Here is a 27,518-nt window from a genome sequence, read left to right as displayed (position 1 = left end):
TCTCGTCCTCTCCCAGATTCTTTATTGGATCGGGGCTGGAGGGCCCCGAAATCCCGGGGTTTCAGCCCAAAATTCCAGGGGGAATCTTGCCGTGCTTGAAGGGCCCCGAAATCCTGGGATTTGAGCCCAAAATCCTGGGATTTGAGCCCAAAATCCTGGGATTTCAGCCCAAAATCCTGGGATTTCAGCCCAAATTTCACTTGAAGATCCTGAAGTGGTTGAAGGGCCCTGAAATCCTGGGATTTGAGCCCAAAATCCTGGGGTTTGAACCTGAATTCACTTTCAGATCTCCAAGGGCCCTGAAACCCGGGGATTTGAGCCCAAAATCCTGGGATTTGAGCCCAAAATCCCGGGATTTCAGCCCAAATTCACTTGAAGATCTTGCCCTGGTTGAAGGGCCCCAAACCCGGGGATTTGAGCCCCAAAATCCCGGGATTTCAGCCCAAATTCACTTGAAGATCTTGCCCTGGTTGAAGGGCCCCAAACCCGGGGATTTGAGCCCCAAAATCCCGGGATTTCAGCCCAAATTCACTTGAAGATCTTGCCCTGGTTGAAGGGCCCCAAACCCGGGGATTTGAGCCCCAAAATCCCGGGATTTCAGCCCAAATTCACTTGAAGATCTTGCCCTGGTTGAAGGGCCCCAAACCCGGGGATTTGAGCCCCAAAATCCCGGGATTTCAGCCCAAATTCACTTGAAGATCTTGCCCTGGTTGAAGGGCCCCAAACCCGGGGATTTGAGCCCCAAAATCCCGGGATTTCAGCCCAAATTCACTTGAAGATCTTGCCCTGGTTGAAGGGCTTGCCCACGTGCTGGAACTCGCCCTCCCAGCTGAAATATTCCGTCACCAGCGTCCGGCACTCGGCGCTCTCGGGGTCCAGCTTGCGCCAGGTGTAGGACTCGTAATCCACCTGCCAGTCCGGGCACAGCTGGGAAATGGGGCAAAAAACAGGGAAAATGGGAATTGTTAAAAAAAATACCGAGTTTCCTGTGAAAACCGCAAAAAAATCCGATGTTCCCAGAGAAAACCCCGTAAAAAACAGGATTTTGGGGAGTTTTTGGCAGGTGTAGGACTCGTAATCCACCTGCCAGTCTGGGCACAGCTGGGAAATGGGGCAAAAAACGGGGAAAATGGGAATTAGGGAGAGAAAATATCAGTTTTCCTGTGAAAACTGCAAAAAAAAAGGGTATTTTCAGTGAAAATGCCGTGAAAGTCCGGAATTCCCAAGGGTTTGGGGGTATTTGGGGATATTTTAATGGGAATTTCTGGGTTTTCTCCCTGCAAAAGCCACCCCATGGGTTTTTTGGGGTTATTTTTTGGAATTTTGTGAGTTTTTGGGATTTTCTCACCGTGAAGTCCAGCTCCTGCCCCCGCAGCTTGGATTTTGGGGTATTTTCATGGGAATTTTTGTGATTTTCACCCTGTAAACCCACCCCACGGATTTTTTTGGGGGGAATTTTGGTTTTTTTGGATTTTCTCACCGTGAAGGCCAGCTCCTGCCCCTGCAGCACCCACAGGTTGTATTTTGGGGCTATTTTGGGGTATTTTCATGGGAATTTTTGTGATTTTCGCCCTGTAAACCCCACCCCACGGATTTTTTTTTTGGGAATTTTGTTTTTTTTGTATTTTCTCACCGTGAAGGCCAGCTCCTGCCCCCGCAGCACCCAGAGCTTGGATTTTTGGGGTATTTTAATGGGCGTTTTTGTGATTTTCGCCCTGCAAACCCCACCCCATGGATTTTTTCAGGGTTTTTTTTTGGGAATTTTGGTTTTTTTGTATTTTCTCACCGTGAAGGCCAGCTCCTGCCCCCGCAGCACCCAGACCCCCGAGATGCTGCTGTCGTGGTCCTTCCCAAACAGCACCACCGAGGCGAAGGCGTTCTTGCGCAGCTTGTCCAGGCGCTGGAACATCCCTGGGGAACGGGGAAAACGGGGAAAAGTGAGAGAAAAGGGGAAAAAAGGAGAAAAAGTGAGAGAAAACGGGAAAAAGTGAGAGAAAATGGGAAAAAAGGAGAAAAAGTGAGAGAAAAGGAGAGAAATGTGAGAGAAAAGGAGAGAAAAGGAGAAAAAAATGAGAAAAAAAAGAGAGAAAAGGAGAGAAAATGAGAAAAAAGGAGAGAAATGTGAGAGAAAAGGAGAGAAATGTGAAAGAAAAGAGAAAAAAAGAGAGAAAAGGAGAAAAAAGGAGAGAAAAGGAGAGAAATGTGAGAGAAAAGGAGAAAAAAAAGAGAAAAGGAGAAAAAAAAGAGAAAAGGAGAAAAAAAAGAGAGAAAATGAGAAAAAAGGAGAGAAAAGTGAGAGAAAAGACAAAAGAGAGAAAAGGAGAGAAAAGAGAGAAAAAGAGAATACAGAAGAAAAATTGAGAGAAAAGTGAAAGAAAATGAGAAAAAAGGAGAAATATTGAGAGAAAAGTGAGAGAAAATGAGAAAAAGAGAGAGAAAAGTGTGACAAAAGAGAAAAAAGAAGGAGAGAAAAGGAGAATAAAGGAGAAAAATTGAGAGAAAAGTGAGAAAAGGAGAGAAAACTGAGAAAAATGGAGAGAAAAGGAAAGAAAAGGAGAGAAAAGGAGAGAAATGTGAGAGAAAAGAGAAAAGTGAGAAAAAAGGGAGAAAAAGTGGGAGAAAAGGAGAAAAAAGGGATTTGTGCAGGTGCTGGGATATCCCCAGGAGAGCAAAAATGGGAAAAACAGGAAAAATGGATGGAAAAGGGAGAGGAAATGGGGCAGAGAGGGAAGGAGAGGGAAACTGAGAGAAAAGAGGAAAAGGGACAAAAAAAGGGAAAAGGGAGAGAAAAAAGGGAAAGGGAGAGAAAAAAGGGAAAGCGAGAGAAAAAAGGAAAAGGGAGAGAAAAGAAGGGGAAATGGAAAGAAAAAAGGGGAAATTGAGAGAAAAAAGGGGAAAAGGGAGAGAAAAAAGGAAAAAGGGAGAGAAAAAAAGGGGAAATGGAGAGAAAAAAAGGGGAAATGGAGACAAAATTGAAGGAAAAGAGGGAAAAGGAGGAAAACTCTGGAATGGGAAGAGCAGGAAAAGGGAAGGGAGGGAAGAAGGGCCGGGAGGAGGAGGAGGAGGAGGAGGAGGAGGAGGAGGAGGAGGAGGAGGAGGAGGAAGGTCGGGGGAGCTCCTCAGGGTGGGGAAGGACGAGGACAGGGATGGGGATGGTGAGGATGAAGGAAGATAAGGATGAAGATGAGGATGATGATGAGGATGAGGATGATGATGATGAGGATGAGGAGGAAGGCCCACCAGTGATGAGGTTGCAGCTCATGAAGGTCTGGCTCAGCTCCTCGGGGTGGGGAAGGACAAGGATGGGAAGGGTGGGGATGGAGATGAAGGATGAAGAGGATGAGGATGATGATGAGGATGAGGATGATGAGGAGGATGATGATGAGGATGATGATGAGGATGAGGAGGAGGAGGAAGGCGCACCGGTGATGAGGTTGCAGCTCATGAAGGTCTGGGGGAGCTCCTTGGGGTGGGGAAGGACAAGGATGGGGATGGTGAGGATGGAGATGAAGGAAGATAAGGATGAAGATGATGAGGATGATGAGGAGGATGAGGATGAGGATGAGGAGGATGAGGATGAGGAGGAAGGCGCACCGGTGATGAGGTTGCAGCTCATGAAGGTCTGGCTCAGCTCCTCAGGGTGGGGAAGGACAGGGATGGGAAGGGTGGGGATGGAGATGAAGGATGAAGAGGATGAGGATGATGATGAGGATGATGATGAGGATGAGGATGAGGATGAGGAAGGCCCACCGGTGATGAGGTTGCAGCTCATGAAGGTCTGGCTCAGCTCCTCGGGGTACCGGTACTGGCAGTACCACAGGGACCAACCCTCGCGGTCAAAGTGCTCCCAGAAGTGCGGCAGCGCCACGGCCAGCGTGTCCTCGTTGGAGTACTTGCGCTTGAACTCGTCCAGGACAAACGGACTGGGGGGACAGACGGACACTGAGTGACCCCAGAGTGACCCCAAAACCCCCAGAGTGACCCCAGAGTGACCCCGAGCCCCCCAGAGTCACCCCAAACCCCTCAGTGTCCCCCTGTCCCCAGCGTGTCCTCGTTGGAGAACTTGCATTTGAACTTGTCCAGGACAAACGGACTGGGGGGACAGACGGACACTGAGTGACCCCAGAGTGACCCCGAGCCCCCCAGAGTGACCCCAAAGGGACCCTGAAACCCCCAGAGTGACCCTGAGCTCCTCAGAGTGACCCTAAAACCTCCAGGGTGACCCCAAACCCCTCCGTGTCCCCTCTGTGTTCCCACTGTGCTTGAACTCGTCCAGGACAAACGGACTGGGGGGACAGACGGACACCCAGAGTGACCCCAAAACCTCCAGGGTGACCCCAGAGTGACCATGAACTCCTCAGAGTGACCCCAAACCCCCTCCAGGTGTCCCCAGGTGTGTCCCAGGTGTCCCCAACCCCACCCAGGTGTCCCCAAACCCCCCAAATCTCCCCCCAGATGTTCCCAAACCCCCTCCAGGTGCCCCAAATCCCCCCAGGTGTCCCCAAACCCCCTCCAGGTGTCCCCAAACCCCCCCAGGTGTCCCCAAACCCCCCCCCAGGTGTCCCCAAACCCCCCCAGGTGTCCCCAAACCCCCCCCCAGGTGTCCCCAAACCCCCCCAGGTGTCCCCAAACCCCCCCCCAGGTGTCCCCAAACCCCCTCCAGGTGTCCCCAAACCCCCCCAGGTGTCCCCAAACCCCCTCCAGGTGTCCCCAAACCCCCCCAGCTGTCCCCAAACCCCCTCCAGGTGTCCCCAAACCCCCCCAGGTGTCCCCAAACCCCCCCAGGTGTGCCTCCAGGTGTCCCCAAACCCCCCCAGGTGTCCCCAAACCCCCCCAGGTGTGCCCCCAGGTGTGCCCCCACCTCCTGGGCAGGTGGGCGAAGGGGTCCTTGGCCTTGGGCTCGGCTGCCAGGACCTGCTCGCACTCGTCCAGGTCCTGCTCGGGCTCCGGCCGCCTCTCCTCCCTCTTGGGGGGCTTCTCCCCCTTCCTGGGGGGCTCCTTCTCCTTCTCCCCCTTCCTGGGGGGCTCCTTCTCCTTCTCCCGCCGCGCCTGCCCCTCCGCAAACTTCTTGGCTGCTCCCAACAGCAAAAAAACGGGAGAGTTTTGGGGCTTTCCGGGCGAAAATCGCCCCAAAAATCGCCGTTTTTTGGGGTTTTTTTTACCACAAAAAATCGCTTTTAAACTAGCTTAAAACTCGGGTTTTTTACTTCAAAAAATCCCTTTTAAATTTGCCCGAAATTCACTTTCTCTGCCCCTTTTTTACCTCAAGAATCTCCCTTTAAACTATTCTAAAATTCACAGGTGTGTCCCCACCCCCCAGGTGTGCCCAGGTGTGTCCCCAGGTGTGTCCCCAAGAGTGCCCAGGTGCCCCCAGGTGTGTTCCAGTCCCCCCCAGGTGCCCCCAGGTGTGTCCCAGTGCCCCCCAGGTGTGCCCAGGTGTGCCCAGGTGCCCCCAGGTGTGTCCCAGTTCCCCCCAGGTGTGCCCAGGTGTCCCCAGGTGTGTGCCCACCCCCCAGGTGCCCCCAGGTGTGTCCCCAGGTGTGTTCCCAAGAGTGCCCAGGTGCCCCCAGGTGTGTGCCCACTCCCCAGGTGTGCCCAGGTGTGCCCAGGTGTGCCCACCGTCGAACTGCGCCATCCGCTGGCACAGCTGCACCTCGCCCAGCACGGCCTTGAACTGGGGCTGGTTGAGGCAGGTGAGGAACCAGCGCGTGACGTTGCCGAAGGGGCCGCGGAACGCGGGGTCCAGCACCTGGGGAGAGACACCTGGGTTACCCAAACACACCTGGGATCCCCAACATACATCCTACATACACCTGGGATCCCCAACATACATCCTACATACACCTGGGATCCCCCAAATCCATCCTACATACACCTGGGATCCCCGAAATCCATCCTACATACACCTGGGATCCCCCAAATCCATCCTACATACACCTGGGATACCCAACATACACCTGAGTTACCCAAATACACCTGGGATCCCCAAAATAGACCTGGGATCCCCAAATCCATCCTACATACACCTGGGATCCCCAAAATACACCTGGGATCCCCCAAATCCATCCTACATACACCTGGGATCCCCAAAATATATCCTAAATACACCTGGGATCCCCCAAATCCATCCTACATACACCTGGGATACCCAACATACACCTGGGATCCCCAAAATCCATCCTACATACACCTGGGATCCCCAAATCCATCCTACATACACCTGGGATACCCAACATACACCTGGGATCCCCAACATACATCCTAAATACACCTGGGTTACCAAAATACACCTGGGATCCCCAACATACATCCTAAATACATCCTAAATACACCTGAGTTACACCTGAGATACTCAAAATACACCTGGGATACCCAACATACATCCTACATACACCTGGGATCCCCCAAATCCATCCTACATACACCTGGGTTACCCAAATACACCTGGGATACCCAAATACATCCTACATACACCTGGGATCCCCAAATCCATCCTAAATACATCCTAAATACACCTGAGTTACACCTGAGATACCCAAAATACACCTGGGATCCCCAAATACACCTGAGATACCCAAATACACCTGGGATCCCCAAATCCATCCTAAATACACCTGGGATACCCAACATACACCTGGGATCCCCCAAATACACCTGGGATCCCCCAAATACATCCTACATACACCTGGGTTACCCAAATACACCTGGGATCCCCAAAATATATCCTAAATACACCTGAGTTACACCTGAGATACCCAAAATACATCTGGGATCCCCAAATCCATCCAAAATACACCTGGGATCCCCCAAATACATCCTACATACACCTGGGTTACCAAAATACATCCTAAATACACCTGGGATCCCCAAATACACCTGGGATACACCTGGGACATCCTAAATACGCCTGAGATACACCTAGACCAGGCTGAATCCCCCCAAAATGCCCCAAAATGCCCCAAATCCCCCCAAAATGCCCCAAATCCCCCCAAAATGCCCCAAAATGCCCAAATACCTGTTTGTAGAGCCAGAGCAGGGCGCAGACCAGGCTGAGCCCCCCCAAAATGCCCCAAATCCCCCCAAAATGCCCCAAAATCACCTGTTTGTAGAGCCAGAGCAGGGCGCAGACCAGGCTGAGCCCCCCCAAAGTGCCCCAAATCCCCCCAAAATGCCCCAAATCCCCCCAAATCCCCCCAAAATGCCCCAAATCCCCCCAAAATGCCCCAAATCCCCCCAAAATGCCCCAAAATGCCTCAAATCCCCCCAAAATGCCCCAAATCCCCCAAATACCTGTTTGTAGAGCCAGAGCAGGGCGCAGAGCAGGCTGAGCCCCCCAAAATGCCCCAAATCCCCCCAAATCTCCCCAAATCCCCCCAAATACCTGTTTGTAGAGCCAGAGCAGGGCGCAGACCAGGCTGATGTCTGCCAGGCTCACCCTCTCGCCCACCAGGAACGTTCGGGTTCGCAGGTGCCCGTCCAGCACCCCCAGCACCCGGCGCACCTCCTCCTTCGCCACCTCGGTGGCCTGGCACGGCACAGGGGCAGGGGAAATTGGGGAGGGGAACACAAATTGGGGAGGGGAACACAAATTGGGGAGGGGAACACGAAATTGGGGAGGGGAACCCGAAATTGGGGAGGGGAACACGAAATTGGGGAGGGGAACCCGAAATTGGGGAGGGGAACCCGAAATTGGGGAGGGGAACACAAAATTGGGGAGGGGAACACGAAATTGGGGAGGGGAACAGAAATTGGGGAGGGGAACACGAAATTGGGGAGGGGAACACGAAATGGGGGAGGGGAACATGAAATTGGGGAGGGGAACACGAAATGGGGGAGGGGAACCAGAAATTGGGGAGGGGAACACGAAATTGGGGAGGGGAACACGAAATTGGGGAGGGGAACACGAAATGGGGAGAGAAAACCCAAAATTGGGGAGGGGAACACGAAATTGGGGAGGGGAACCAGAAATGGGGAGAGAAAACCCAAAATTGGGGAGGGGAACACGAAATTGGGGAGGGGAACACGAAATGGGGAGAGAAAACCCAAAATGGGGGAGAGAAAACCCAAAAACGGGGAGAGAAAACCCAAAAACAGGGAGAGAAAACCCAAAATTGGGGAGGGGAACACGAAATTGGGGAGGGGAACACGAAAGGGGGAGAGAAAACCCAAAATGGGGAGAGAAAACCCAAAATCGGGGAGAGAAAACCCAAAATTGGGGAGGGGAACACGAAATTGGGGAGGGGAACACGAAATTGGGGAGGGGAACCAGAAATGGGGAGAGAAAACCCAAAAACGGGGAGGGGAACACGAAATGGGGAGAGAAAACCCAAAATTCCTGGAATTCCCAAACCCCACCTGTTTGCTGTAATGCAAGAACACCCAAAAAAATCACGAAAAATCACAAAAAACCCCCAAAAATTCCTGAAAAATTCCCCAAAACCCTCAAAAAATTCCCAAAAAATTCCCCAAATCCCCAAAAAAATCCGCAGACCTGTTTGTTGTAGTGCAGGATGCCCAGCGTGGGGAACATTCAAAAAATTAATTAAAAAATCACAAAAAAATCCCAAAAAAACCCCCAAAAATTTCCCCAAACCCCCAGGAACTGCTGAAAAAATCCCAAAAAATCCCCAAAAAATCCCAAAAAAATCCCCCACCTGTTTGTTGTAGTGCAGGATGCCCAGCGTGGGGAACATTCAAAAAATTAATTAAAAAATCACAAAAAATCCCAAAAAAAACCCCAAAAATTTCCCCAAACCCCCAGGAACTCCCGAAAAAATCCCCAAAAAATTCCCAAAAATTCCCAAAAAAATCCCCCACCTGTTTGTTGTAGTGCAGGATGCCCAGCGTGGGGAACATTCAAAAAATTAATTAAAAAATCACAAAAAATCCCCAAAAATTTCCCCAAACCCCCAGGAACTCCCGAAAAATTCCCAAAAAATTCCCAAAAAATCCCCAAACATCCCCACCTGTTTGTTGTAGTGCAGGATGCCCAGCGTGGGGAACATTCAAAAAATTAATTAAAAAATCACAAAAAATCCCAAAAAAAACCCCAAAAATTTCCCCAAACCCCCAGAAACTCCCGAAAAATTCCCAAAAAATTCCCAAAAATTCCCAAAAAATCCCAAAAAAATCCCCCACCTGTTTGTTGTAGTGCAGGATGCCCAGCGTGGGGAACACCCAGGTGCTGGCCGGGGGGACGACGTCGCTGTCGGCGAAGTTCACCCACTGCAGCACGGCCGCCGCGGCCTCGGGCGTGCTGCCCCGCAGCTCCTCCGTGCTCACTGCCAGGAAGGGGTTAATTAATCACCCAAAAGGGTAATCAATCAGCCAGGGGAACGGTTAATTAGGGGAGGGACTCGTCAGAGCCCAGGAGGAATCGTTAATGAGCAATGGGGGATCATTAATGGGGGAATGATAAAGTTGGTGCTGCTCCCCTTTGTGGTCATTGCCAGGAAAGGGTTAATTAATCACCCAAAAGGGTAATTAATCAGCCAAGGGAATGGTTAATTAGGGGAGGGACTCATTAGAGACTCGGGGGATCGTTAATGAGCAATGAGGGATCATTAATGGGGGAATGATAAAGTTGGTGCTGCTCCCCTCCGTACTCACTGCCAGGAAAGGGTTAATTAATCACCCAAAAGGGTAATTAATTAGCAGCAGGGAAATTAATTAGCCAGGGGAATGGTTAATCAGGGGAGGGACTCATTAAGGGGCAGGAGAAATCGTTAATGAGCAAAAGGGGATCATTAATGAGCTCCAGGAAAGAGCCAATCAATCAATCAATCAATCAATGAACAAATTAATTAATTAGGGCAGCAGAGCACAGCCAGTGAGGAGCACAGCAGCTCATTAAGCTAATTAGGGCACTAATTAACCGTAGTAGGCGATGGCGTTGCTCTCGAAGACGCAGAATCCGTCGTCGCCCTCGAAGGCCGGGACCTGCGGGGAGAAAACCCAGACCTCAAAAAAATCCCAAAAACCCCAAAAACATCCCAAAAATACTCCCAAAAACCCCAAAATCACCAAAAATCCCAAAAAACACCACAAAAATCCAAAAAATCCCCCAAGAAATACCCCCCAAAACCCCAAAAAAATCCCAAAAATCCCCAGAACATCCCCAAACCCCTAAAACATCCATAAAATACTCCTAAAAACTCCAAAACCACCAAAAATCCCAAAAAAACCCCACAAAAATCCCCAAAAAAACCCCCAAGAAATACCCCCCCCCCAAAAAAAAACCCCAAAGCTCAAAAAAAGCCCAAAAATACCCCAAAACCACCAAAAAACCCCACAAAACTTCCAATTCTGAGCCAAACACCCAAATCCCCACAGTTTGGGAGTTTTTTGGGATTTTTGAGTTTTTTTAGGGTTTCTTTTTTTTGATTTTTGGGATTTTTTTGGCAATTCTGGGATTGTTCAGGCTCAGATTGACCTTCCCGAGCGGGAACTTCTGCAGGAACTGGGGAGCCTGAACCCCCCAAATCCCAGATCTTGGGATTTTTGAGTTTTTTGGGATTTTTTGGGGTTTTTGGGATTTTTTGAGGGTTTTTTTGGGAATGTTGGGATTGTTCAGGCTCAGACTGACCTTCCCGAGCGGGAACTTCTGCAGGAACTTTGGGGTGTGAACCCCCCAAACCCCAGCCCCCAAATCCCAAACCCCAGCCCCTGAATGGCCACAGTTTTGGGTTTTTTTTGGGTTTTTGGGATTTTTTGAGGGTTTTTTTGGGAATTCTGGGGTTGTTTAGGCTCAGACTGACCTTCCCGAGTGGGAACTTCTGCAGGAACTGCAGGGCCTGAACCCCCCAAACCCCAGATCTTGGGATTTTTGAGTTTTTTTGGATTTTTTGGGATTTTTTTGGGGTTTTTTTGGGTTTTTTTGGGAACGTTGGGATTGTTCAGGCTCAGACTGACCTTCCCGAGCGGGAACTTGTGCAGGAACTTTGGGGTCTGAACCCCCCAAACCCCAGCCCCCAAATCCCAAACCCCAGCCCCTGAATGGCCACAGTTTTGGGATTTTTTGGGGTTTTTGGGATTTTTTTGGGATTTTTTGGGAATGTTGGGATTGTTCAGGCTCAGACTGACCTTCCCGAGCGGGAACTTCTGCAGGAACTGGGGGCTGCGGTTGGTGTGGCCGAAGCGGAAGAGCGGCGGCGCCGAGAGCACGCGCAGCCGCGCGCCCGAGTACTGCGCCGCGATCAGCGCCTTGAAGGCGCGCCAGTTCTCGGGGTACGTGTACAGCGTCTGCGGGCGGCACCGGGGGTCCCCAGGGGTCACCAGGGGGGTCACCAGGGGGTCCCCAAAGTGTCACCAAAGTGTCCCCAGGGTGTCCCCAGAGGGTCACCAGGGTGTCACCAAAGGGTCCCCAGGGTGTCACCAAGGTGTCTCCAGAGTGTCACCAAAGGGTCCCCAAAGTGTCACCAAGGTGCCCCCAAAGTGTCACCAGGGTGTCTCCAGAATGTCACCAAAGTGTCCCCAAAGTGTCCCCAGGGTGTCCCCAAAGGGTCACCAGAGGGTCACCAGGGTGTCCCCAAAGTGTCACCAAGGTGTCCCCAAGGTGTCTCCAGAGTGTCACCAGGGTGTCCCCAGGGTGTCACCAGGGTGTCACCAAGGTATCTCCAGAGTGTCACCAAAGTGTCCCCAAAGGGTCACCAGGGGGTCCCCAGGGTGTCACCAAAGGGTCCCCAAAGTGTCACCAAGGTGTCCCCAGAGTGTCACCAAAGTGTCCCCAAGGTATCTCCAGAATGTCACCAAAGTGTCACCAAGGTGTCTCCAGAGTGTCACCAAGGTGTCCCCAAAGGGTCACCAAGGTGTCCCCAAGGTGTCACCAAGGTGTCCCCAAGGTGTCACCAAAGAGTCCCCAAAATATCCCCAAAGTGTCCCCAGGGTGTCCCCAAAGGGTCCCTAGAGTGTCACCAAGGTGTCACCAAAGGGTCCCCAGAGTATCCCGAAAGTGTCCCCAGAGTGTCACTAAAGTGTCCCCAAAATATTCCCAAAGGGTCCCCAGAGTGTCCCCGAAGTGTCCCCAAAGTGTCCCCAAGGTGTCTCCAGAGTGTCACCAGGGTGTCCCCAAAGTGTCACCAGGGTGTCTCCAGAGTGTCCCCAAGGTGTCTCCAGAGTGTCACCAAAGTGTCACCAAGGTGTCCCCAAGGTGTCACCAAGGTGTCCCCAAGGTGTCACCAAAGTGTCACCAAGGTGTCCCCAAAGGGTCCCCAGAGTGTCCCCAAAGGGTCACCAAGGTGTCCCCAAGGTGTCACCAAGGTGTCCCCAAGGTGTCACCAAAGAGTCCCCAAAATATCCCCAAAGTGTCCCCAGGGTGTCACCAAAGGGTCCCCAAAGTGTCACCAAGGTGTCCCCAAAGGGTCCCCAGAGTGTCCTGAAAGTGTCCCCAGAGTGTCACTAAAGTGTCCCCAAAATATTCCCAAAGGGTCCCCAGAGTGTCCCGAAAGTGTCCCCAGAGTGTCCCCAAAATATCCCCAAAGTGTCACTAAAGTGTCCCCAAAATATTCCCAAAGTGTCACCAGAGTGTCCCCAGGGTGTCACCAAAGGGTCCCCAGAGTATCCCAAAAGTGTCCCCAGAGTGTCCCCAAAATATCCCCAAGGTGTCCCCAGAGTGTCACTAAAGTGTCCCCAAAATATCCCCAAGGTGTCCCCAAAGTGTCCCCAAAATATCCCCAAAGGGTCCCCAGAGTGTCCCTAAAAGGTCCCTTGAAGTGTCCCCAAAGGGTCCCCAAGGTGTCCCCAGAGTGGCTCTCGAGTGTGCCCAAAATATCCCCAGAGTGGCCCCAAAATGTCCCTAAAACGTCTCTTAAGTTGTCCCTGAAATGTCCCCACAGGGCGCCCAAAGTGTCCCCAAATCTCCCCAAAATGTCCCCAAAATGTCCCCAAGTTTTGGGACACGGGGGTGGCCGCGGGGGTCCCGATGTGGGGCGGGCACTGGGGGACAATTGGAACCCCCGATTTTGGGGTACCCGCGCGGGATTTGGGGGAAAATCGGGGCAGGGGGTCCCCGAGATGTCCCCAGAACTTGGGGACACCGGGGTGACACCGGGGGGTGGCACTGAGGGGACGCAGGACCCCCAAAATCCGCCCCGGGGGTCCCGATGTGGACGAAGCCCCTGGAACCCCCCGGGTTTTGGGGTACCCGCGCAGGGTTTGGGGGAAAATCGGGGCAGGGGGTCCCCGAGATGTCCCCGAGATGTCCCCGAGGGTGGCACCAACCCGCCGCCCTCCCCCCTCACCGGCTCCGGTTCCCCTCAGGGCTCCCCCCCCTCCCTTCCCGCCGCCATCCGCGCCCCCCGCCGCCTCCCCGCGGCTCCGCGGCCGGCCCGGCCGCATCCCCGGTGCCCCGCGGTTCCCCCGGTGGCGGCGGGGAGGCGGCGGGGCGGCGGGGGAAGGAGGATGGCGGCGGATGGCGGCGGCGGCCGCACTCACCCCGGACACCGCCATCTTGGAGAGCGCGGGGAGAAGGCCGGGCCGGGCCGCAAAGCGCGGAAACGGGGCTGGGTGGGAGGAGCGCGGCAGTGACGCGCGGCGCCGTAAAGCGCGGGACGGGGTGGCTGCCGTGGCAACGGGGGGGGACCGCACTTAAAGGGGCGACGCTGCCTTAAAGCGGCGATGGCGCCTTAAAGCGGCGATGGCGCCTTAAAGCGGCGATGGCGCGGTGGGCCCCGCCGGGAGGCGAAGACCCCCCCCCAAAATTCCCGGAGCCCCCCCCAAAAAAGAGGAAAAGGCGGAAAATTGGGAAAAACGCTTTTATTGAGGGAAAACAGAGCCCCCCCAGCTCTGGGGGAGGGGCCCGGCTGCCAGAACCCCCCAAAATCGGGGATGGGGGGGTGGGGCTCCCAAAATTTGGGAGAAGGGGGGGAAAATTGGGGAGGGGTCGCGGCTGCTCCTGGGGCTCAGCTGACCAGGCCTGGGGGGGGAGAGAAGGATGAGGGACCCCAAAATCCACCCCGAGACCCCCCAAAATCCTCCCAGGACCCTCCAAACCCCACCCGGGACTCCCAAAATTCCCCCAGGACCCCCCAAATCCACCTTGAGACTCCCCAAAATCCCCCCGGGACCCCCAAAATCCCCCCCAAATCTCCCCAGAATCCTCCCGGGACCCTCCAAACTGCCCCGGGACTTCCAAATCCCCCCTGGGCTCCCCCAAATCCCCCCGGGACCCCCCAGAATCCCCCCGGGACCCCCAAAATTCCCCCAGATCCCCCCAGGACCTCCAAAATTCCCCAAATCCCCCCAAATCCCGGCCCCGCCTCACCCAGGTAATCGTCCATCAAGGAGCCAATGGCGAACTGGGGGGAGGGGAAGGATCAGGGGAGGGGGAGGGGCTGACCTGGACCCCCCCCCGGAGCTGGGACCCCCCCAAAATTTGGGATGTCCCCCCCCATTTGAGAATTCCCTCTGAAATTTTGGGATTTCCCCCCCAAATTTGAGAATTTCCCCCCAAATTTTAGGGATTTTCCCCCAAATGTTGAGATTTTCCCCCAAATATTTGGTTCCCCCCTGAATTTTTGGATTTCCCCCCTGAATTTCGAGCATTTCCCCCCAGATTTTGGGATTTTGTCCCCAAATGTTGGGAATTTCCCCCAAATTTGGGAATATCTCCCTGGATTTGTGGATTCTCCCCCCGTGCCAAGATTTGAGGATTTCCCCACCAAAAATCCCAACATTTCCCCGCAGAATTTTGGGATTTTCCCCCAAATCCCAGAATTTCCCACCAAGTCCCAGGATTCCCCCAAAATTTTGGGATTTACCCCCCGAATTTCACCATTCCCACCCAATTTCAGGATTTTCCCCCCAAATTTTTGGGTTTTCCCCCCTGAATTTTGGGAATTTTCCTCCCAGAATTTCAGCATTTCCCCCAAAATGTCAGGATTTGCCCCCAGATTTTGGGATTTTGCCCGAAAGGCCGGGATTTCCCCCCGAATCTCACGATGTCGTTCTTGTCCACGCGCGTCCCCACGATCTTCAGGCGGATCTCGTCGTCCTGCTGGATCACGATGTCCTGGGGGAGCGACAGTGGGGACCCCAAAATCCCCCCAAAATCCCCCCGGGACCCCCAAAAATCCCCCCGGGACCCCCGAAATCCCCCCGGGACCCCAAAATCCCCCCAAAATCCCCCCAGGACCCCCAAAAATCCCCCCGGAACCCCCAAAAATCCCCCTGGGACCCCCTGAATCCTCCCAGGACCCCAAAATCCCCCCAGGACCCCCAAAAATCCCCCCGGGACCCCCAAAAATCCCCCCGGGACCCCCCAAATCCCCCCGGGACCCCCAAAATTCCCCCAGGACCCCCAAAAATCCCCCCGGGACCCCCCAAATCCCCCCGGGACCCCCAAAATTCCCCCAGGACCCCCCAAAATCCCCCCGGGACCCCCGAAATCCCCCCGGGACCCCCCAAATTCTCCCCAGGATCCCCCAAATTCCCCCCAAGACCCCCTCAGGACCCCAAATTACTCCAAAATCCCCCCAGGATCCCCCCCAAATTCCCCCCAGGACACCCAAAGTCCCCCCAAAACCCCCAAGGACCCCCCCAAGACCCCCAAATTTCCCTCAGGACCCCCCAAAATCCCCCAAACCCCCCCTCACCTCGTCCACGGTTTTGTAGCAGGGGGGGTTGGAGTTGGGGTCGAATTCCATCTCGGAGGGGATGGACTGGGGGGACAGGGGGGCAGATTTGGGGTCCCCAGGGCGAAATTTGGGGTCCCCTGGGGCAGATTTGGGGTCCCCAAGGGGATTTGGGGCAGATTTGGGGTCCCCAGGGGAAAATTTGGGTGGGAAATGGTGGGAGGGGGGGGGGGGGTTGAGGGGTCAGGGAGAGCCCCAAGGGGCATTTTGGGGTCCCCTCCCCCCTTTTGGCCATTTTTGGGGTCCCTTTCCCCTTTGGGCCATTTTTGGGGTCCCCTCCCCCATTTTGGCCATTTTTGGGGTCCCCTCCCCCCTTTTGGCCATTTTTGGGGTCCCCTCCCCCTTTTTGGCCATTTTTGGGGTCCCCTCCCCCCTTTTGGCCATTTTTGGGGTCCCCTCCCCCCTCTGGGCCATTTTTGGGGTCCCCTCCCCCTTTTGGCCATTTTTGGGGTCCCCTCCCCCTTTTTGGCCATTTTTGGGGTCCCCTCCCCCCTTTTGGCCATTTTTGGGGTCCCCTCTCACGTGGCGGGAGATGAAGCAGGACATCGGCCCGATCTCGGTGAACAGCCCCACCTGGGGACGGGAAAACGGGGCAAAAATGGGCAAAAATGGGCAAAAGTGGAGAAAAATGGGGAAAAGTGGGAAAAATTGGGCAGAAACAGGGAAAAGTGGGGAAAAAGGGATAAAAACAGGGCAAAAATGGGCAAAGTGGGGAAAAAAGGGGGAAAAAGGGGCAAAAACGGGGAAAAAACAAGGCAAAAATGGGGAAAAATGGGGGGAAAGGGGGAAAATGGGGAAAATGGGGAAAAAGGGAGAAAAAATGGGAAAAATGGCGAAAATGGGGAAAAAATGGGGCAAAAATCAGGGCAAAAATGGGGAAAAGGGGGCAAAAATGGGGTAAAGATGGAGAAAAATGAAAAAATTGGCAAAAATTGATAAAAATGGATAAAAGTGGGAGAAAAATGGGATAAAGATGGATAAAAAGGAATAAAATGGGCAAAAATGGATAAAAATGGATAAAAAGGGATAAAATGGGCACAACCAAATAAAAATGGATAACAATGGATAAAAGTGGGAGAAAAATGGGATGAAGATGGATAAAAAGGAAGGAATGAAATGGGCAAAAATGGATAAAAAGGAATAAATTCGGCAAAAATGGATAAAAATGTATAAAAATGGATAAGAATGGATAAAAATGGATAAAAATGGATTCAAACGGGGCAGAACCGGGAGAAAAAGGCCCAGAAAGGGACCAAAAAAACCAGAAATTAATAAAAACGAGACAGAAAACGACAGAAGGGGAGGCCGGGCCTTGCCGGCCTGGGTGACCCCCGCGTGACCCCTGACCCCCGCGTGACCCCTGACCCCCGGTGACCCCGGACCTTGTTGACCTGGGTGACCACGGCGTCCACCACCTCGCCCTTGAAGGGCCGGAAGACGATGGCCTTGTAGCGCACGGGGTAGAGCACGAAGCCGCGGCCCGGCTGGATCACCCCCGCGCCCACGTTGTCGATGGTGGTCACCGCGATAACGAACCCGTACCTGTAATTAAATCATCGATAATTAATTAGTGTTCACTGGGGGATTTATTGTGGTTTTATTCGGGGTTATCATTGATTTATTGGGGTTTATCGGGGTTTATCGGGGTCTGGATCACCCCCGCGCCCACGTTGTCGATGGTGGTCACCGCGATAACGAACCCGTACCTGTAATTAAATCATTAATAATTAATGAATTGGTGTTCATTGGGGGATTTATCACTGATTTATGGGGGTTTATTGGGATTTATCATTGATTTATTGGGGTTTATTGGGATTTATCATTGATTTATTGGGGTTTATTGGGGTTTATCGGGGTCTGGATCACCCCCGCGCCCACGTTGTCGATGGTGGTCACCGCGATAACGAACCCGTATCTGTAATTAAATCATCGATAATTAATTAGTGTTCATTGGGGGATTTATTGTGGTTTTATTGGGGGTTATCATTGATTTATTGGGGTTTTATTGGGATTTATCATTGATTTATTTGGGTTCATTGGGGTCTGGATCAGCCCAGCTCCCACACTGTCCATCGTGCTGACAGCAATCACAAATCCGTACCTAGAATTAATTATTTGTAATTAATTACTGTTAATTGTATGATTTAATAATAATTTATGGGGTTTTATTGGGATTTATCATTGATTTATTGGGGTTTATTGGGGTCTGGACCACCCCGGTGCCGACAGCGAAGCTGCCCCTGAGAAACGGGGTTAAGGTCAGTTAATTAATTTTATTTTGATTGATTGATTGCGATTTATTGGGATTTATTTGGGGTTTGTTGGGCGTTTTTCCTGGGGCCGTTTTTGGGGATTTCGGTGCCGTTTTTGGGGATGTTTGTGCCGTTTTTGCGGATTTTTGTGCCGTTTTTGGGGATTTTTGTGCCGTTTTTGGGGATTTTTGTGCCGTTTTGCGGATTTCGGTGCCGGTTCCAGTACTCCCGCCCCGGTTCCCCCGGTCCCGCGCTCACTTGCCGGTGCAGGTCCCCTCCACCTCGGTGAAAAGCTTCTGCTTGACGGTGTTGAGCAGGTTGGGCCCGAAGTAGCGCGGGTGCAGGAGGATCTCGTGCTCCAGGGAGATCTGCGGGCACCGGCCGTTACCGGGAGTTACCGGGAGCCACCGGGAGTTACCGGAAGTTACCGGGACCGCCCCGGGAACCACCGGGAGGACACCGGGACCCCCCCGGCCTGACACGTGACCCCCGGTGCCGCCCACGTGACCCCCGGTGCCGCTCACGTGGTAAAACATCCTCGGGGCCGCCGCCGCCGCCGCCGGAAGTGACGCGTTCCCGCCGCCGCCGCCGCGCTCGGCGCTGATTGGCCGAGGACGAGCGAGGCCACGCCCACCGAGCCGAAGGTGGCGCTCGGAGAAGGGGGCGGGGTTACGGCCCGAGCAAGGGCGGTGATTGGCTGGTGTGGGGCGGTGGGAGGGGACAGAGCGGTGATTGACAGGGCGGGGGAACAGGAGCGCCCCGGGACCCCCAAACCAGCCCCGGGACCCCCAAAACAGCCCCAGGACCCCTAAAACAGCCCTGGGACCCCCCTAAACTCCCCCAGGGACCCTCGGGACCCCCCAAAAACGCCCATGACCCCACCAGGACCCTCGAGACCTCCCAAAATCCCCCACGGACCTCCCAAAACTCCCCCCAAGGACCCCCAAAACCCCCTTTGGACACCCCCAAAACCCCCTTTGCATGCCCCAAAGGACCTCCTGGACACCCCCAAATCCTCCAACGCACCCCTGAAACCCCCAAAACCCCCTGTGGACACCCCCAGACCCTCCCCAGAACCCCCCAGACCCTCTTTGAACAGCCCCAGACGCACTGCGGACACCCCCAGACCCTCCAACCCCCTCTGGACACCCCCAGACCCTCCCCAGAACCCCCCAAACCCCCTTTGAGCAGCCCCAGACCCCCCCCAAACCCCCTCTGGACACCCCCAGAACCCCCAGACCCCCTTTGAACAGCCCCAGACCCCCTGTGGACACCCCCAGACCCTCCAAACCCCCTTCTGGACACCCCCAGACCGTCTCCAGAACCCCCCAAACCCCTTCTGGACACCCCCAGACCCTCCAAACCCCTTCTGGACACCCCCAGAACCCCCCAGACCCCTTGTGGACACCCCCAGACCCTCCAAACCCCCTTCTGGATACCCCCAGACCCTCCCCAGAACTCCCCAGACCCCCTGTGGACACCCCCAGACCCTCCAACCCCCTTCTGGACACCCCCAGACCCTCCCCAGAACCCCCCAAACCCCCTTTGAACAGCCCCAGACCCCCCCCAAACCCCCTCTGGACACCCCCAGACCCTCCAAACCCCCTCTGGACACCCCCAGACCCTGCCCAGAACCCCCCAAACCCCTTCTGGACACCCCCAGACCCTCCCCAGAACCCCCCAGACCCCCTCTGAACACCCCCAGACCCCCCCAAACCCCCCAAATTCCAGACCCTTCTCTCCCTTGCGCTTCCTTTATTTTACAAACTCCAACTCTCGGCGCCGGCCGCCTCCCGGAGCGTCCCCGGCGCCGCGGCCCGCTCAGGGGTAGAAGCGGGCGGCCATGCGGCCCAGGCGGTGGATGTTGCGGTGCAGCACGCTGTGCAGCACGGCCAGGTGCTTGCCCAGGTCGGCGTCGCGGCCGAAGTCGCGGCGGAAGGCGCCGAGGCGGGGCTGGAAGGTGAACTTCTGTGGCAGCGGGCTGTTGTCGCGCAGGTAGCCCCAGACGCTGAGCAGCAGCAGGTGCACCTCGAAGGGCGCCAGCTCGGGGAACAGCTCGTGCATGTTGCCCAGCACGGGCGGCAGCAGCGAGCCCTCGGCCAGCAGCGCCACGAGCGCGCAGGACGCCCGCAGGTGCCAGGGCGAGGCGGCGGTGCTGCCGGCGCGGCACGCGTCCCAGTGCGCCACCAGCCCGGCCAGCAGCCCCCGCAGCAGCACGGAGCAGTAGCACAGCGCCGGCCGGCCGCCGGCCACCAGCCGCAGCAGCGGGAACAGCAGCGGCTGCCGGCGGAAGCGGCGCAGGATGCGCAGGTCCCGCTCCACCGTGGCGCGGGCCAGCTCCTCGGGCGGCCAGGCCAGCTCGGCGCCCGCCGCCTCGGGGCACACGGCCTCCACCAGCGCCGCCGCCACCGCCTTGGCGGCCTCGGCGCCCACGGCGGCGCCGCGGCAGCAGCGCAGCAGCAGGCTGAGGAAAGCCTGCGTGTTGCGGCTCAGCTCCTCGGCGCCGCGCCGAGCGCCGCCGCCCGCCGCCCTGCGCCCGCGCCCGATCACGCCGCCGTGGAACACCGACCACACGCCGCCCGCCGCGCTGGGGCCGCCCGCGAGGCGCCGGTTGTCGTCCAGCAGCGAGGCCGGCGCGGCTCCCGGGGCGGCGGCGGCGGCGGCCTCGCCGCGCCCGTCCGGCTCGGCCTCGCCGAAGAGCTCGGCGTCGCGGCCGCCCAGCGCCGCCTCCACCAGCTGCGCCAGCACGGCCTTGGCGGCGGCGGGGCTCACGGCGCTCAGCCGCGCCAGCAGCCGCGCGCCCGGCGCCGGCGCGGCCGCGTCGCCCCGGCGCAGCCCGGCGAAGAAGCGGCGCACGGCGGCGCGCACGGCCGGCAGCAGGTGCGCCGGCGGCAGCGCCCGCGGCAGCGGGCAGGCGGCCAGCAGCCGGCACGCCGCCTCGGCCACCTCGGGCCGCGGGTGCAGCAGCAGCTGCGCCAGGTCGGGCAGGTGCCGCGCCAGCGCCGCGCCCAGCGCCGGCTCGCCCGGCTCGCCCTCGGGCTCGCGGGGCTGCAGCAGCAGCGCCAGGTTGCGCAGCAGCTGCGCCAGCTGCGGCTCGGGCAGGCGGCCGGCGTGGATCTGCGCCACGGCGGCGGCCACGGCGGCGGGCAGCGGGTCGGGCAGCACGGCGCGCAGCCCGGCGCGCAGCTGCGGCGCCAGCGCCAGCTCCTCGGGCGTGCGAGCCAGCGCCAGCAGGAAGAAGAGCGCCTCGGCCGCGCCGTGCGGAGCCGAGTGCACCGCCAGCAGCGCCAGCAGCTGCTGCTGCCACAGCCCGCGCCGCCGCTCCAGCCGCAGCGCGTCCTGGCACAGCTCCCGCACGTGCGGCCGCAGCGCCTCCAGGAACGGCACCGGCCGGGCGGCGGCCTCGGCGGGCCCGGCGCCGCCGCGCCCGTGCACCAGCTTCTGCAGGTGCAGCAGCAGCAGCTGCAGCAGGCGCTCGCAGGCCTCGCGCACGCCCTCGCGCAGCGCCGGCCCCGGCGCGGCGATGACCGAGGCCGGCGCGGCCGTGGCCAGCAGGAACCGCAGCGTCCGCAGCGCGCCGGCCGACGCGTGGCACAGCAGGTGCACCGCCACGCCCGCCGTGGCCTCCAGCTCGTCGCGGGGCAGCGCCGAGAAGTGCTGGTGCAGCTGGTTGAGCACCGGCGGCTGCAGCGCGTCCACCAGCTCGGCCGACACCGTGGCCAGCAGCGCCGGCGACAGCAGCGCCAGCTGCAGCAGGAAGGGCACCGTGGCCTTGTGGTGCTCGCGCGCCGAGCCCAGGCTCTCGCGGAACATCCGCAGCAGCTCCTGCTTGATGCTGCCGGCGTGCCGCGACGCCAGGTGCCCCAGGATGCCCACCACCGAGGCCATCTTGGGCGCCCGCTTGTCGCCGAGCGCCGCCGCCTCGCCGCCGCCGCCGCCGCCGCCGCCGTGGGCGCAGAAGTCCTTGAGGCCGCAGGACAGCACGCGGCTGATGATGGTGGCGGGGAACGAGGAGCCCACGTGCGCCACCACCCAGTCGAAGTGCGGCGAGTGCTGCACCGAGGTGTCCAGCAGCGCGTCCACGCAGGCGTCGGGGCAGCTGCCGGCCATGGCGGCCAGGCACTGGCTGTAGATGTCCAGCAGCGCGCGCGTGGCCGGGCACGCCATCCACAGCTGCAGCAGCTCGTTGAGGCTGGCGGCGGGCGGCACGCCGGGCCGGCCCGCGTACTTGCTGCTCAGCTGCCCCATCAGCTCGCTGGCCCAGGCCGCCACGCCGGGCGCCCAGGCCCGCGGGTTGGCCGCCACCAGCTCGGCCAGCGCCCGCCGCGCCTCCTGCAGCGCCTCGGCGCCCGGCGAGGCGGCGGCGGCGGCGCCGGCCTCGCGCTGCAGCAGGTGCGCGCACACCTGCTCGTCGAAGAGCCCGCGCAGGTGCTGCAGCGCCGCGTGGCGCGCCGGCGGCAGGCAGCGCAGCAGCCGCAGCGCGCAGCGGGCGTGCGCCGCCGGCGACAGCGGCGTGCCCTGCGCCGGGTCCAGCCCGCTCAGGAACGCCTTCACCTCCTGCGAGAGCTCCTGCGCGCTGCGGCGGGGAACGGGGGAAACGGGGGAAATGGGGAGACAATGGGGGGAAATGGGGGGAAACGAGGAGAAAATGGGGGGAAATGGGAAGAAATGGGGGGAAACAGGTGGGAAAATGGGGGGAAAGGGGGGAGGAATGGGGGGAAATGGGGAGAAATGGGGAGAAATGGGGGGAAATGGGGGGAAAATGGGGAGGAATGGGGGGGAAAAGGGGGGAAATGGGGGGAAAAGGGGAGACAATGGGGGGAAATGGGGGAAAATGGGGAAAATGGGGGGGAAATGGGGGGGAAATGGGGGGAAAATGGGTTAATAAGGGATAGAGAGGAGTAACATGGGGTTAATAAGGGATAGGAAGGAGGAAACAGGGAAATGGGGAAAAATGGGGAAAAAAATGGATTAATAAGAGATAGGGAGGGGGGAAACGGGGTAAAATGGGGAAATTTGGGTTAGAAAAGGGATAGGGAGAGGTGAAATGGGGAAAAATGGGGTACAAATTGGGTGAAATGGGGAAAAATGGGATTTAAAAGGGTTAAAGAGGAGTTAAAAAGGGATAAGGGGAGGGAAATGGAGCAAAGCGGTAAAATGGGGAAACGAGGGGTAAAATGGGGGTTAGGGAGGGGGAAAATGGGGAAAAATGGGGTTAGAAAAGGGAAAATGAGAAGAAAAATGGGGAAAACTTGGATTAAAAAAGGGGATGGGAGGCCCGGGGGGATTCGGTGCCGGTCCGGGGGGTCCCTCCCGGGGGGGGCTCCCGGGGCCCCCCCGCCCCTCCCCGGGGCTCCCGGTACCTGAGCGGGGCCCGGGCGCCGCCGGGGGGGTCGCACAGCGCCGACATGGCGAGCGCGGCGGGGCCGGGCGGCTGCGCGTGCGCGGGGCGCGCCCCCGCCGGAAGCGGCCGCCCCGCCGGTGCCACCGCGAAAAGGGTCCGGCGCCCCGGCCGCGGGACGGACGGACACGCGAGGGACGGACGGACAGAGCGAGCGGGCGCCTTTATTGGGGACAGGGGGACACGGATCGGGGTCACCGCGACCGGAGCTGGGCCGGGGGCTGGGGAAACTGAGGCAGGGATTGGGGAAACTGAGGCAGGGATAGGGGAAACTGAGGCAGAGATTGGGGAAACTGAGGCAGGATTGGGGAAACTGAGGCAGGACCGGGGAAACTGAGGCAGGATTGGGGAAACTGAGGCAGGACCGGGGAAACTGAGGCAGGAAGGGGGAAACTGAGGCAGGAAAGGGGAAACTGAGGCAGGGACTGGGGAAACTGAGGCAGAGATTGGGGAAACTGAGGCAGGACCGGGGAAACTGAGGCAGGATTGGGGAAACTGAGGCAGGATTGGGGAAACTGAGGCAGGATTGGGGAAACTGAGGCAGGAAAGGGGAAACTGAGGCAGGACCGGGGAAACTGAGGCAGGAAAGGGGAAACTGAGGCAGGAAAGGGGAAACTGAGGCAAGACCGGGGAAACTGAGGCAGGACCGGGGAAACTGAGGCAGGGATTGGGGAAACTGAGGCAAGACCGGGGAAACTGAGGCAGGATTGGGGAAACTGAGGCAGGATTGGGGAAACTGAGGCAGGGACTGGTGTCCCCGGTGTTCCTGGTCCGTCCCCGGTGTCACGGCTCCATCTCCGCCGTTCCTCCGTCTCCGTCTCCGTCCCGGTCTCGGCGCGGCCGCCGGGCGCTGGGGGCACCGCGAGGGCTCAGGGCGGCTCCGGTGCCGCCCCCGGTGCCCCCCGGTGCCCCTCCCCCGCTCACCCCCGCCGCAGCCGCTTCAGCTCCTTCCGCTGCCGCTTCCCCCACACCGGGGCCGCCGCCGCCGCCACCGCCCTGCACCGGAGAGAGCCCCGGGAGCCCCCGGTCACACCGGGACCCGCCCCCGGTCACACCGGGACCGGTCCGGTCACACCGGGACCCGCCCCCGGTCACACCGGGACCCGCCCCGGTCACACCGGGACCGGTCCGGTCACACCGGGACCCGCCCCCGGTCACACCGGGACCGGTCCGGTCACACCGGGACCCGCCCCCGGTCACCGGACACCGGGAGGGGGGAGGGGCGCCGCTAACCGCCGCTTCTGCCGCCGGCCCCGCGCCCGCTCCCGCCGCCGCTTGAAGAGTTTCTTGCGCAGCTCCTGCGGGGCACGGCGGAATCACCGGGGCGCCCCCGGGGTTACCGGAGATCCCCCCCCGGTACCGGTTACCGGCAGCGCGTGAGGCTGGGGATTTCCGCCCCCCCCCCGCGCTCGGCCTCCCGCCGGGCCGCTCGTGAGGCCCCTCCCGCCCCCCCCGGTTCCCCCCGGTTCCCCCCGGAGCCCCCCGGGACCGTTCGGGGCCGGTTGATTTTCCCGCCGATCCCCATCGCCGCCGCCACTTCCGGTACGGCCGCGCTTCCGGTCTCAAACCCCGCCCCCTCCTTTGCCCCACCCCACAAATCTCATTGGCCCGCGCGCGCGCGAGGGCGGCGGCGGGTTCTGATTGGCTGCGCTGGCGAGAGCCCCGCCCATATTCTAATCCACCTTCAGGCCACCGCCTCTATCTTTTCTGCTTTATTCTCATTGGTTGGCGCGCGCGCGCGCCGGCGGCTTTTATTGGCGGACGTCTCCGAGGCCCCGCCCACGCGGGCTCGGTATAAAGCGCCGCCGCCGCCCCGGCCGCTCTTTCGGCGCCGGGCGCGCTCCGGGCCGGGTCCGTTCGCGGGCGGGGGTCGGGCTCGGGGCGGGCGGGCGGCGCCGGGAGCTCCTCCCGTTCTTGGCGGGCCCCGGCGGGGCCGTGCCGGGCTCCGTGATGTGCGGAGGAACAGCAGCGGCCGGCGCGATGTCTTCGGTGCCGGCGGTGGCGTCCGCCGGTCCCACCCTCACGCGCCGGGACAGGGGCCGGGGTTTGGCGCCGGGGTTGGGGCTCCGGAGCCCCGCAGCGCTCGGGCCGCCGCCTCACCGCCCTCTTCTCCCCCGCAGGACCGGCCGAGGCAGCGGCAGCGCCGCGGGAGCGCGCCGGCGGCGGGAGGAGCGCGCGGAGCTTTCACTTGGCAATAAACGGCTCCGATCCGCTTCGCTCTCGCGGCTGCGTCCGCCGGTCCCCGTTGGGGGCGGGTCCCGCTGCCCCGGCCCCGCCTCCGCTTTCCCGCGCGCCGGAAGCGGCGCAGCGCGCGCGATGGCGCCGGACCCGCGCTGGCCCCGCGCGCTCGCCCGCGGCGCCGTCCCGGTGGCGCTGGGGCTGCTGCTCTGGGCGGCGCTGGCGGCCGGGGACAAGGTACGGGCGGGAGGCGGCGCGGGGCCGCCCGGGGCCGGGACCCGCCGGTCATTCCCGGTTCTTTCCCCCGTTCCGCAGGCGCCGCCGGCCGGGGACGCCGCGACTTTGGCGCAGCGGCGGCGCCACAACGAGCTGATCGCGGCGGCGCTGCGCGAGGCCGCCCAGACCGACGACAACGTGGCGCACCGCGCGGCGCCGTGCCGGAAGTGACGTCAGCACCGGGACTCCCCCCCGCCCGCGCCGCCGTTTGCCGGCGACCTTGAACTCCCCCCGGAACCATCGGCGCGGGGCGCGCTGTGCGCGCGGGACTCTTTTTGGCGCCGGCCGCACCCGGAGGTTTTTGCGGCGCGGCCACTTCCGGCGGCGCTTCCGGTGCCGCCATGTCGCGCCGGGGCGCGGAGCCCGCGGAGGCGCCGCCGGAGGCGCGGCCGCTGTTCGGCGGCTGCTGGAGCTGCCGCCTGCTGAGCGGCGCGGGGCTGCTGCTGGCCGCGCTCTGGGTGTACCGCGGCCCGCGCGGCGCCCTGCGCAGCGGCGCGCCGCCCTCCATGGCCGCCATTGCCCAGATCACGCTGGCCGCCGGTGAGGGGGGGGGCGGTCCCGGGGGGGGGGGGGGGCGCGGGATGTTCCGACGCGGCCCCGAAATGTCACAAAGCGGCCCCGGAATGCCCCAAAATGTCCCGAAAATGCCCCGAAACGGCTCAGGGCGTCCTCGAATCATGGGAATGTCCCCAGGTGGCTGGAAGTGTCCCCAGATTTCCCCAAAATGTCTCCAAATTCCCCAAAATATCCCCGAAAATTCCCAAAAGGCCCCTTAAATGGCCTCAATTTGTCCCAAAATGGCACCAAAATGTTGCCAGACGTCCTCAAATATTCCCAAAATGGCCCCAAATTATCCCAAAATGGCCCCAAGTCCAAAAAAGTCCCAAAATGGCCCCAAGAAGTCCTAAAATATCCCAAAAAGGCCCCAAACGATCCCAAAATGCCCCGAAAAGTCCCAAAATGGCCCCAAGAAGTCCTAAAATATCCCAAAAAGGCACCAAACGATCCCAAAATGCCCCAAAAAGTCCCAAAAAGGCCCCAAGATGTCCTCAAAATGCTCTAAAATGGCCCCAGAAATATCCCCAAATTGTCCTAAATGTCCCTGAGGTGCCCCAAGTTGTCCCGAAATGGCCCCAAATTCCCAGATCACCTCAAATTCCCCCCGGAATCCTGGGGAGGGGGAGGGGTTGGGGCTCCCATGGGTGGGGGAGGGTCCTGGGGTGTGCCCAGGTGTGCCCTGGTACCGCCAGGTGTGCCCAGGTATATCTAAGGTGCCCCCAGCTGTGCCTTAGGTGTGCCCAGGTGTATCACAGATGTGTGAGCCATGCCCCAGGTGTGCCCAGGTAACCCCAGGTGTATCTCAGGTGCCCCCAGGTGTATCTCAGGTGTATCTCAGGTACCCCCAGGTGTATCTCAGGTGTGCCCAGGTTCCCTCAGGTGTGCCCAGGTGCCCCCAGGTGTATCTCAGGTGCCCCCAGGTGTGCCCAGGTGCCCCCAGGTGTATCTCAGGTGCCCCCAGGTGTATCTCAGGTGCCCCCAGGTGTATCTCAGGTGTATCTCAGGTGTGCCCAGGTGCTGCAGCCTCCCCCTCCCCGCAGGTCTGGGCGCCTGGGCCATCGTCATCCTCGCCGACCCCGTGGGACGCCGGCGCCGCCCGGAGCCGTGAGGGGAACCGGGACCGGCACCGGGACCGGCACCGGGACTGGCACCGGAACCGGAACCGGCACCGGCACCGACCGGCGCCCGCGCGCCAATAAAGAACCGGAACCGGCTCCAGAGGGG

The 27,518-nt window shown here is 59.1% G+C and overlaps 4 protein-coding genes and 1 non-coding gene across 7 annotated transcripts; 2 read left to right on the top strand and 3 right to left on the bottom strand.

Annotated features, from left to right (window-relative positions):
* On the bottom strand, window positions 1-13,482 carry LOC146764916 (elongation factor 1-gamma-like). Of its 2 annotated transcripts, XM_085563749.1 has the most exons (11): window positions 13,432-13,482; window positions 11,083-11,241; window positions 9,876-9,939; window positions 9,139-9,281; window positions 7,382-7,525; window positions 5,620-5,749; window positions 4,862-5,072; window positions 3,751-3,923; window positions 1,787-1,911; window positions 1,084-1,101; window positions 1-909 (listed from the first exon to the last, which is right to left on the bottom strand). In XM_085563749.1, exons 1-11 carry the CDS (start codon window positions 13,444-13,446, stop codon window positions 769-771), a joined length of 1,323 nt encoding a protein of 440 aa, XP_085419875.1. In that variant the 5' UTR covers window positions 13,447-13,482; the 3' UTR covers window positions 1-768. The 2 variants fall into 2 exon arrangements, with proteins under 2 accessions (XP_085419875.1, XP_085419874.1); XM_085563748.1 differs by lacking the exon at window positions 1,084-1,101 and having other exon boundaries at window positions 1-927.
* A 255-nt stretch (window positions 13,483-13,737) lies between these two features.
* LOC110480988 (DNA-directed RNA polymerase II subunit RPB7) lies at window positions 13,738-18,448 on the bottom strand. Its single transcript, XM_085563757.1, has 8 exons — window positions 18,406-18,448; window positions 18,140-18,249; window positions 17,012-17,171; window positions 16,152-16,202; window positions 15,591-15,656; window positions 14,936-15,007; window positions 14,261-14,294; window positions 13,738-13,912 (listed from the first exon to the last, which is right to left on the bottom strand). Exons 1-8 carry the CDS (start codon window positions 18,415-18,417, stop codon window positions 13,899-13,901), a joined length of 519 nt encoding a protein of 172 aa, XP_085419883.1. The 5' UTR covers window positions 18,418-18,448; the 3' UTR covers window positions 13,738-13,898.
* A 1,168-nt stretch (window positions 18,449-19,616) lies between these two features.
* Window positions 19,617-23,291, bottom strand: LOC110480989 (integrator complex subunit 5). The gene is made up of 2 exons (XM_077789594.2): window positions 23,245-23,291; window positions 19,617-22,457 (listed from the first exon to the last, which is right to left on the bottom strand). The coding sequence occupies exons 1-2, from the start codon at window positions 23,289-23,291 to the stop codon at window positions 19,703-19,705; spliced, it is 2,802 nt and encodes a 933-aa protein (XP_077645720.2). The 3' UTR covers window positions 19,617-19,702.
* A 1,803-nt stretch (window positions 23,292-25,094) lies between these two features.
* LOC110470992 (distal membrane-arm assembly complex protein 1) lies at window positions 25,095-27,518 on the top strand. Of its 2 annotated transcripts, XM_021531113.4 has the most exons (3): window positions 25,117-25,697; window positions 25,776-26,276; window positions 27,335-27,518. In XM_021531113.4, exons 2-3 carry the CDS (start codon window positions 26,078-26,080, stop codon window positions 27,400-27,402), a joined length of 267 nt encoding a protein of 88 aa, XP_021386788.3. In that variant the 5' UTR covers window positions 25,117-25,697; window positions 25,776-26,077; the 3' UTR covers window positions 27,403-27,518. The 2 variants fall into 2 exon arrangements, with proteins under 2 accessions (XP_085419882.1, XP_021386788.3); XM_085563756.1 differs by lacking the exon at window positions 27,335-27,518 and having other exon boundaries at window positions 25,095-25,697; window positions 25,776-26,070.
* Window positions 25,187-25,320, top strand: LOC144247967 (small nucleolar RNA SNORA57). Its single transcript, XR_013341402.2, has one exon. It is a non-coding gene; the product is annotated as a small nucleolar RNA SNORA57 (small nucleolar RNA).

This window comes from Lonchura striata, chromosome 31 (genome assembly GCF_050655825.1).
Source record: "Lonchura striata isolate lonStrDom1 chromosome 31, ASM5065582v1, whole genome shotgun sequence".
NCBI lineage: Eukaryota > Metazoa > Chordata > Aves > Passeriformes > Estrildidae > Lonchura > Lonchura striata.
Note: the sequence above shows the minus strand (reverse complement) of the source record. Positions and strands in the feature narration are given on the sequence as shown.

Coding starts and splice junctions, on each gene's coding strand:
- LOC146764916 (XM_085563749.1), bottom strand. Junction 9,282..9,875: donor CAACGCCATCGCCTACTACG/GTTAATTAGTGC, acceptor CCTTCCTGGCAG/TGAGCACGGAGGAGCTGCGG. Junction 7,526..9,138: donor TCCTGCACTACAACAAACAG/GTGGGGGATTTT, acceptor GTGCCGTGCCAG/GCCACCGAGGTGGCGAAGGA.
- LOC110480988 (XM_085563757.1), bottom strand. Junction 17,172..18,139: donor GAGGGGACCTGCACCGGCAA/GTGAGCGCGGGA, acceptor ATTTAATTACAG/GTACGGGTTCGTTATCGCGG. Junction 16,203..17,011: donor TGGTCACCCAGGTCAACAAG/GTCCGGGGTCAC, acceptor TCCCGTCCCCAG/GTGGGGCTGTTCACCGAGAT.
- LOC110480989 (XM_077789594.2), bottom strand. CDS start 23,291: ATGTCGGCGCTGTGCGACCCCCCCGGCGGCGCCCGGGCCCCGCTCAG. Junction 22,458..23,244: donor GGCGCCCGGGCCCCGCTCAG/GTACCGGGAGCC, acceptor TCCCCGCCGCAG/CGCGCAGGAGCTCTCGCAGG.
- LOC110470992 (XM_085563756.1), top strand. CDS start 25,233: ATGTGCGGAGGAACAGCAGCGGCCGGCGCGATGTCTTCGGTGCCGGCG. Junction 25,698..25,775: donor CGCTGGCGGCCGGGGACAAG/GTACGGGCGGGA, acceptor CCCGTTCCGCAG/GCGCCGCCGGCCGGGGACGC.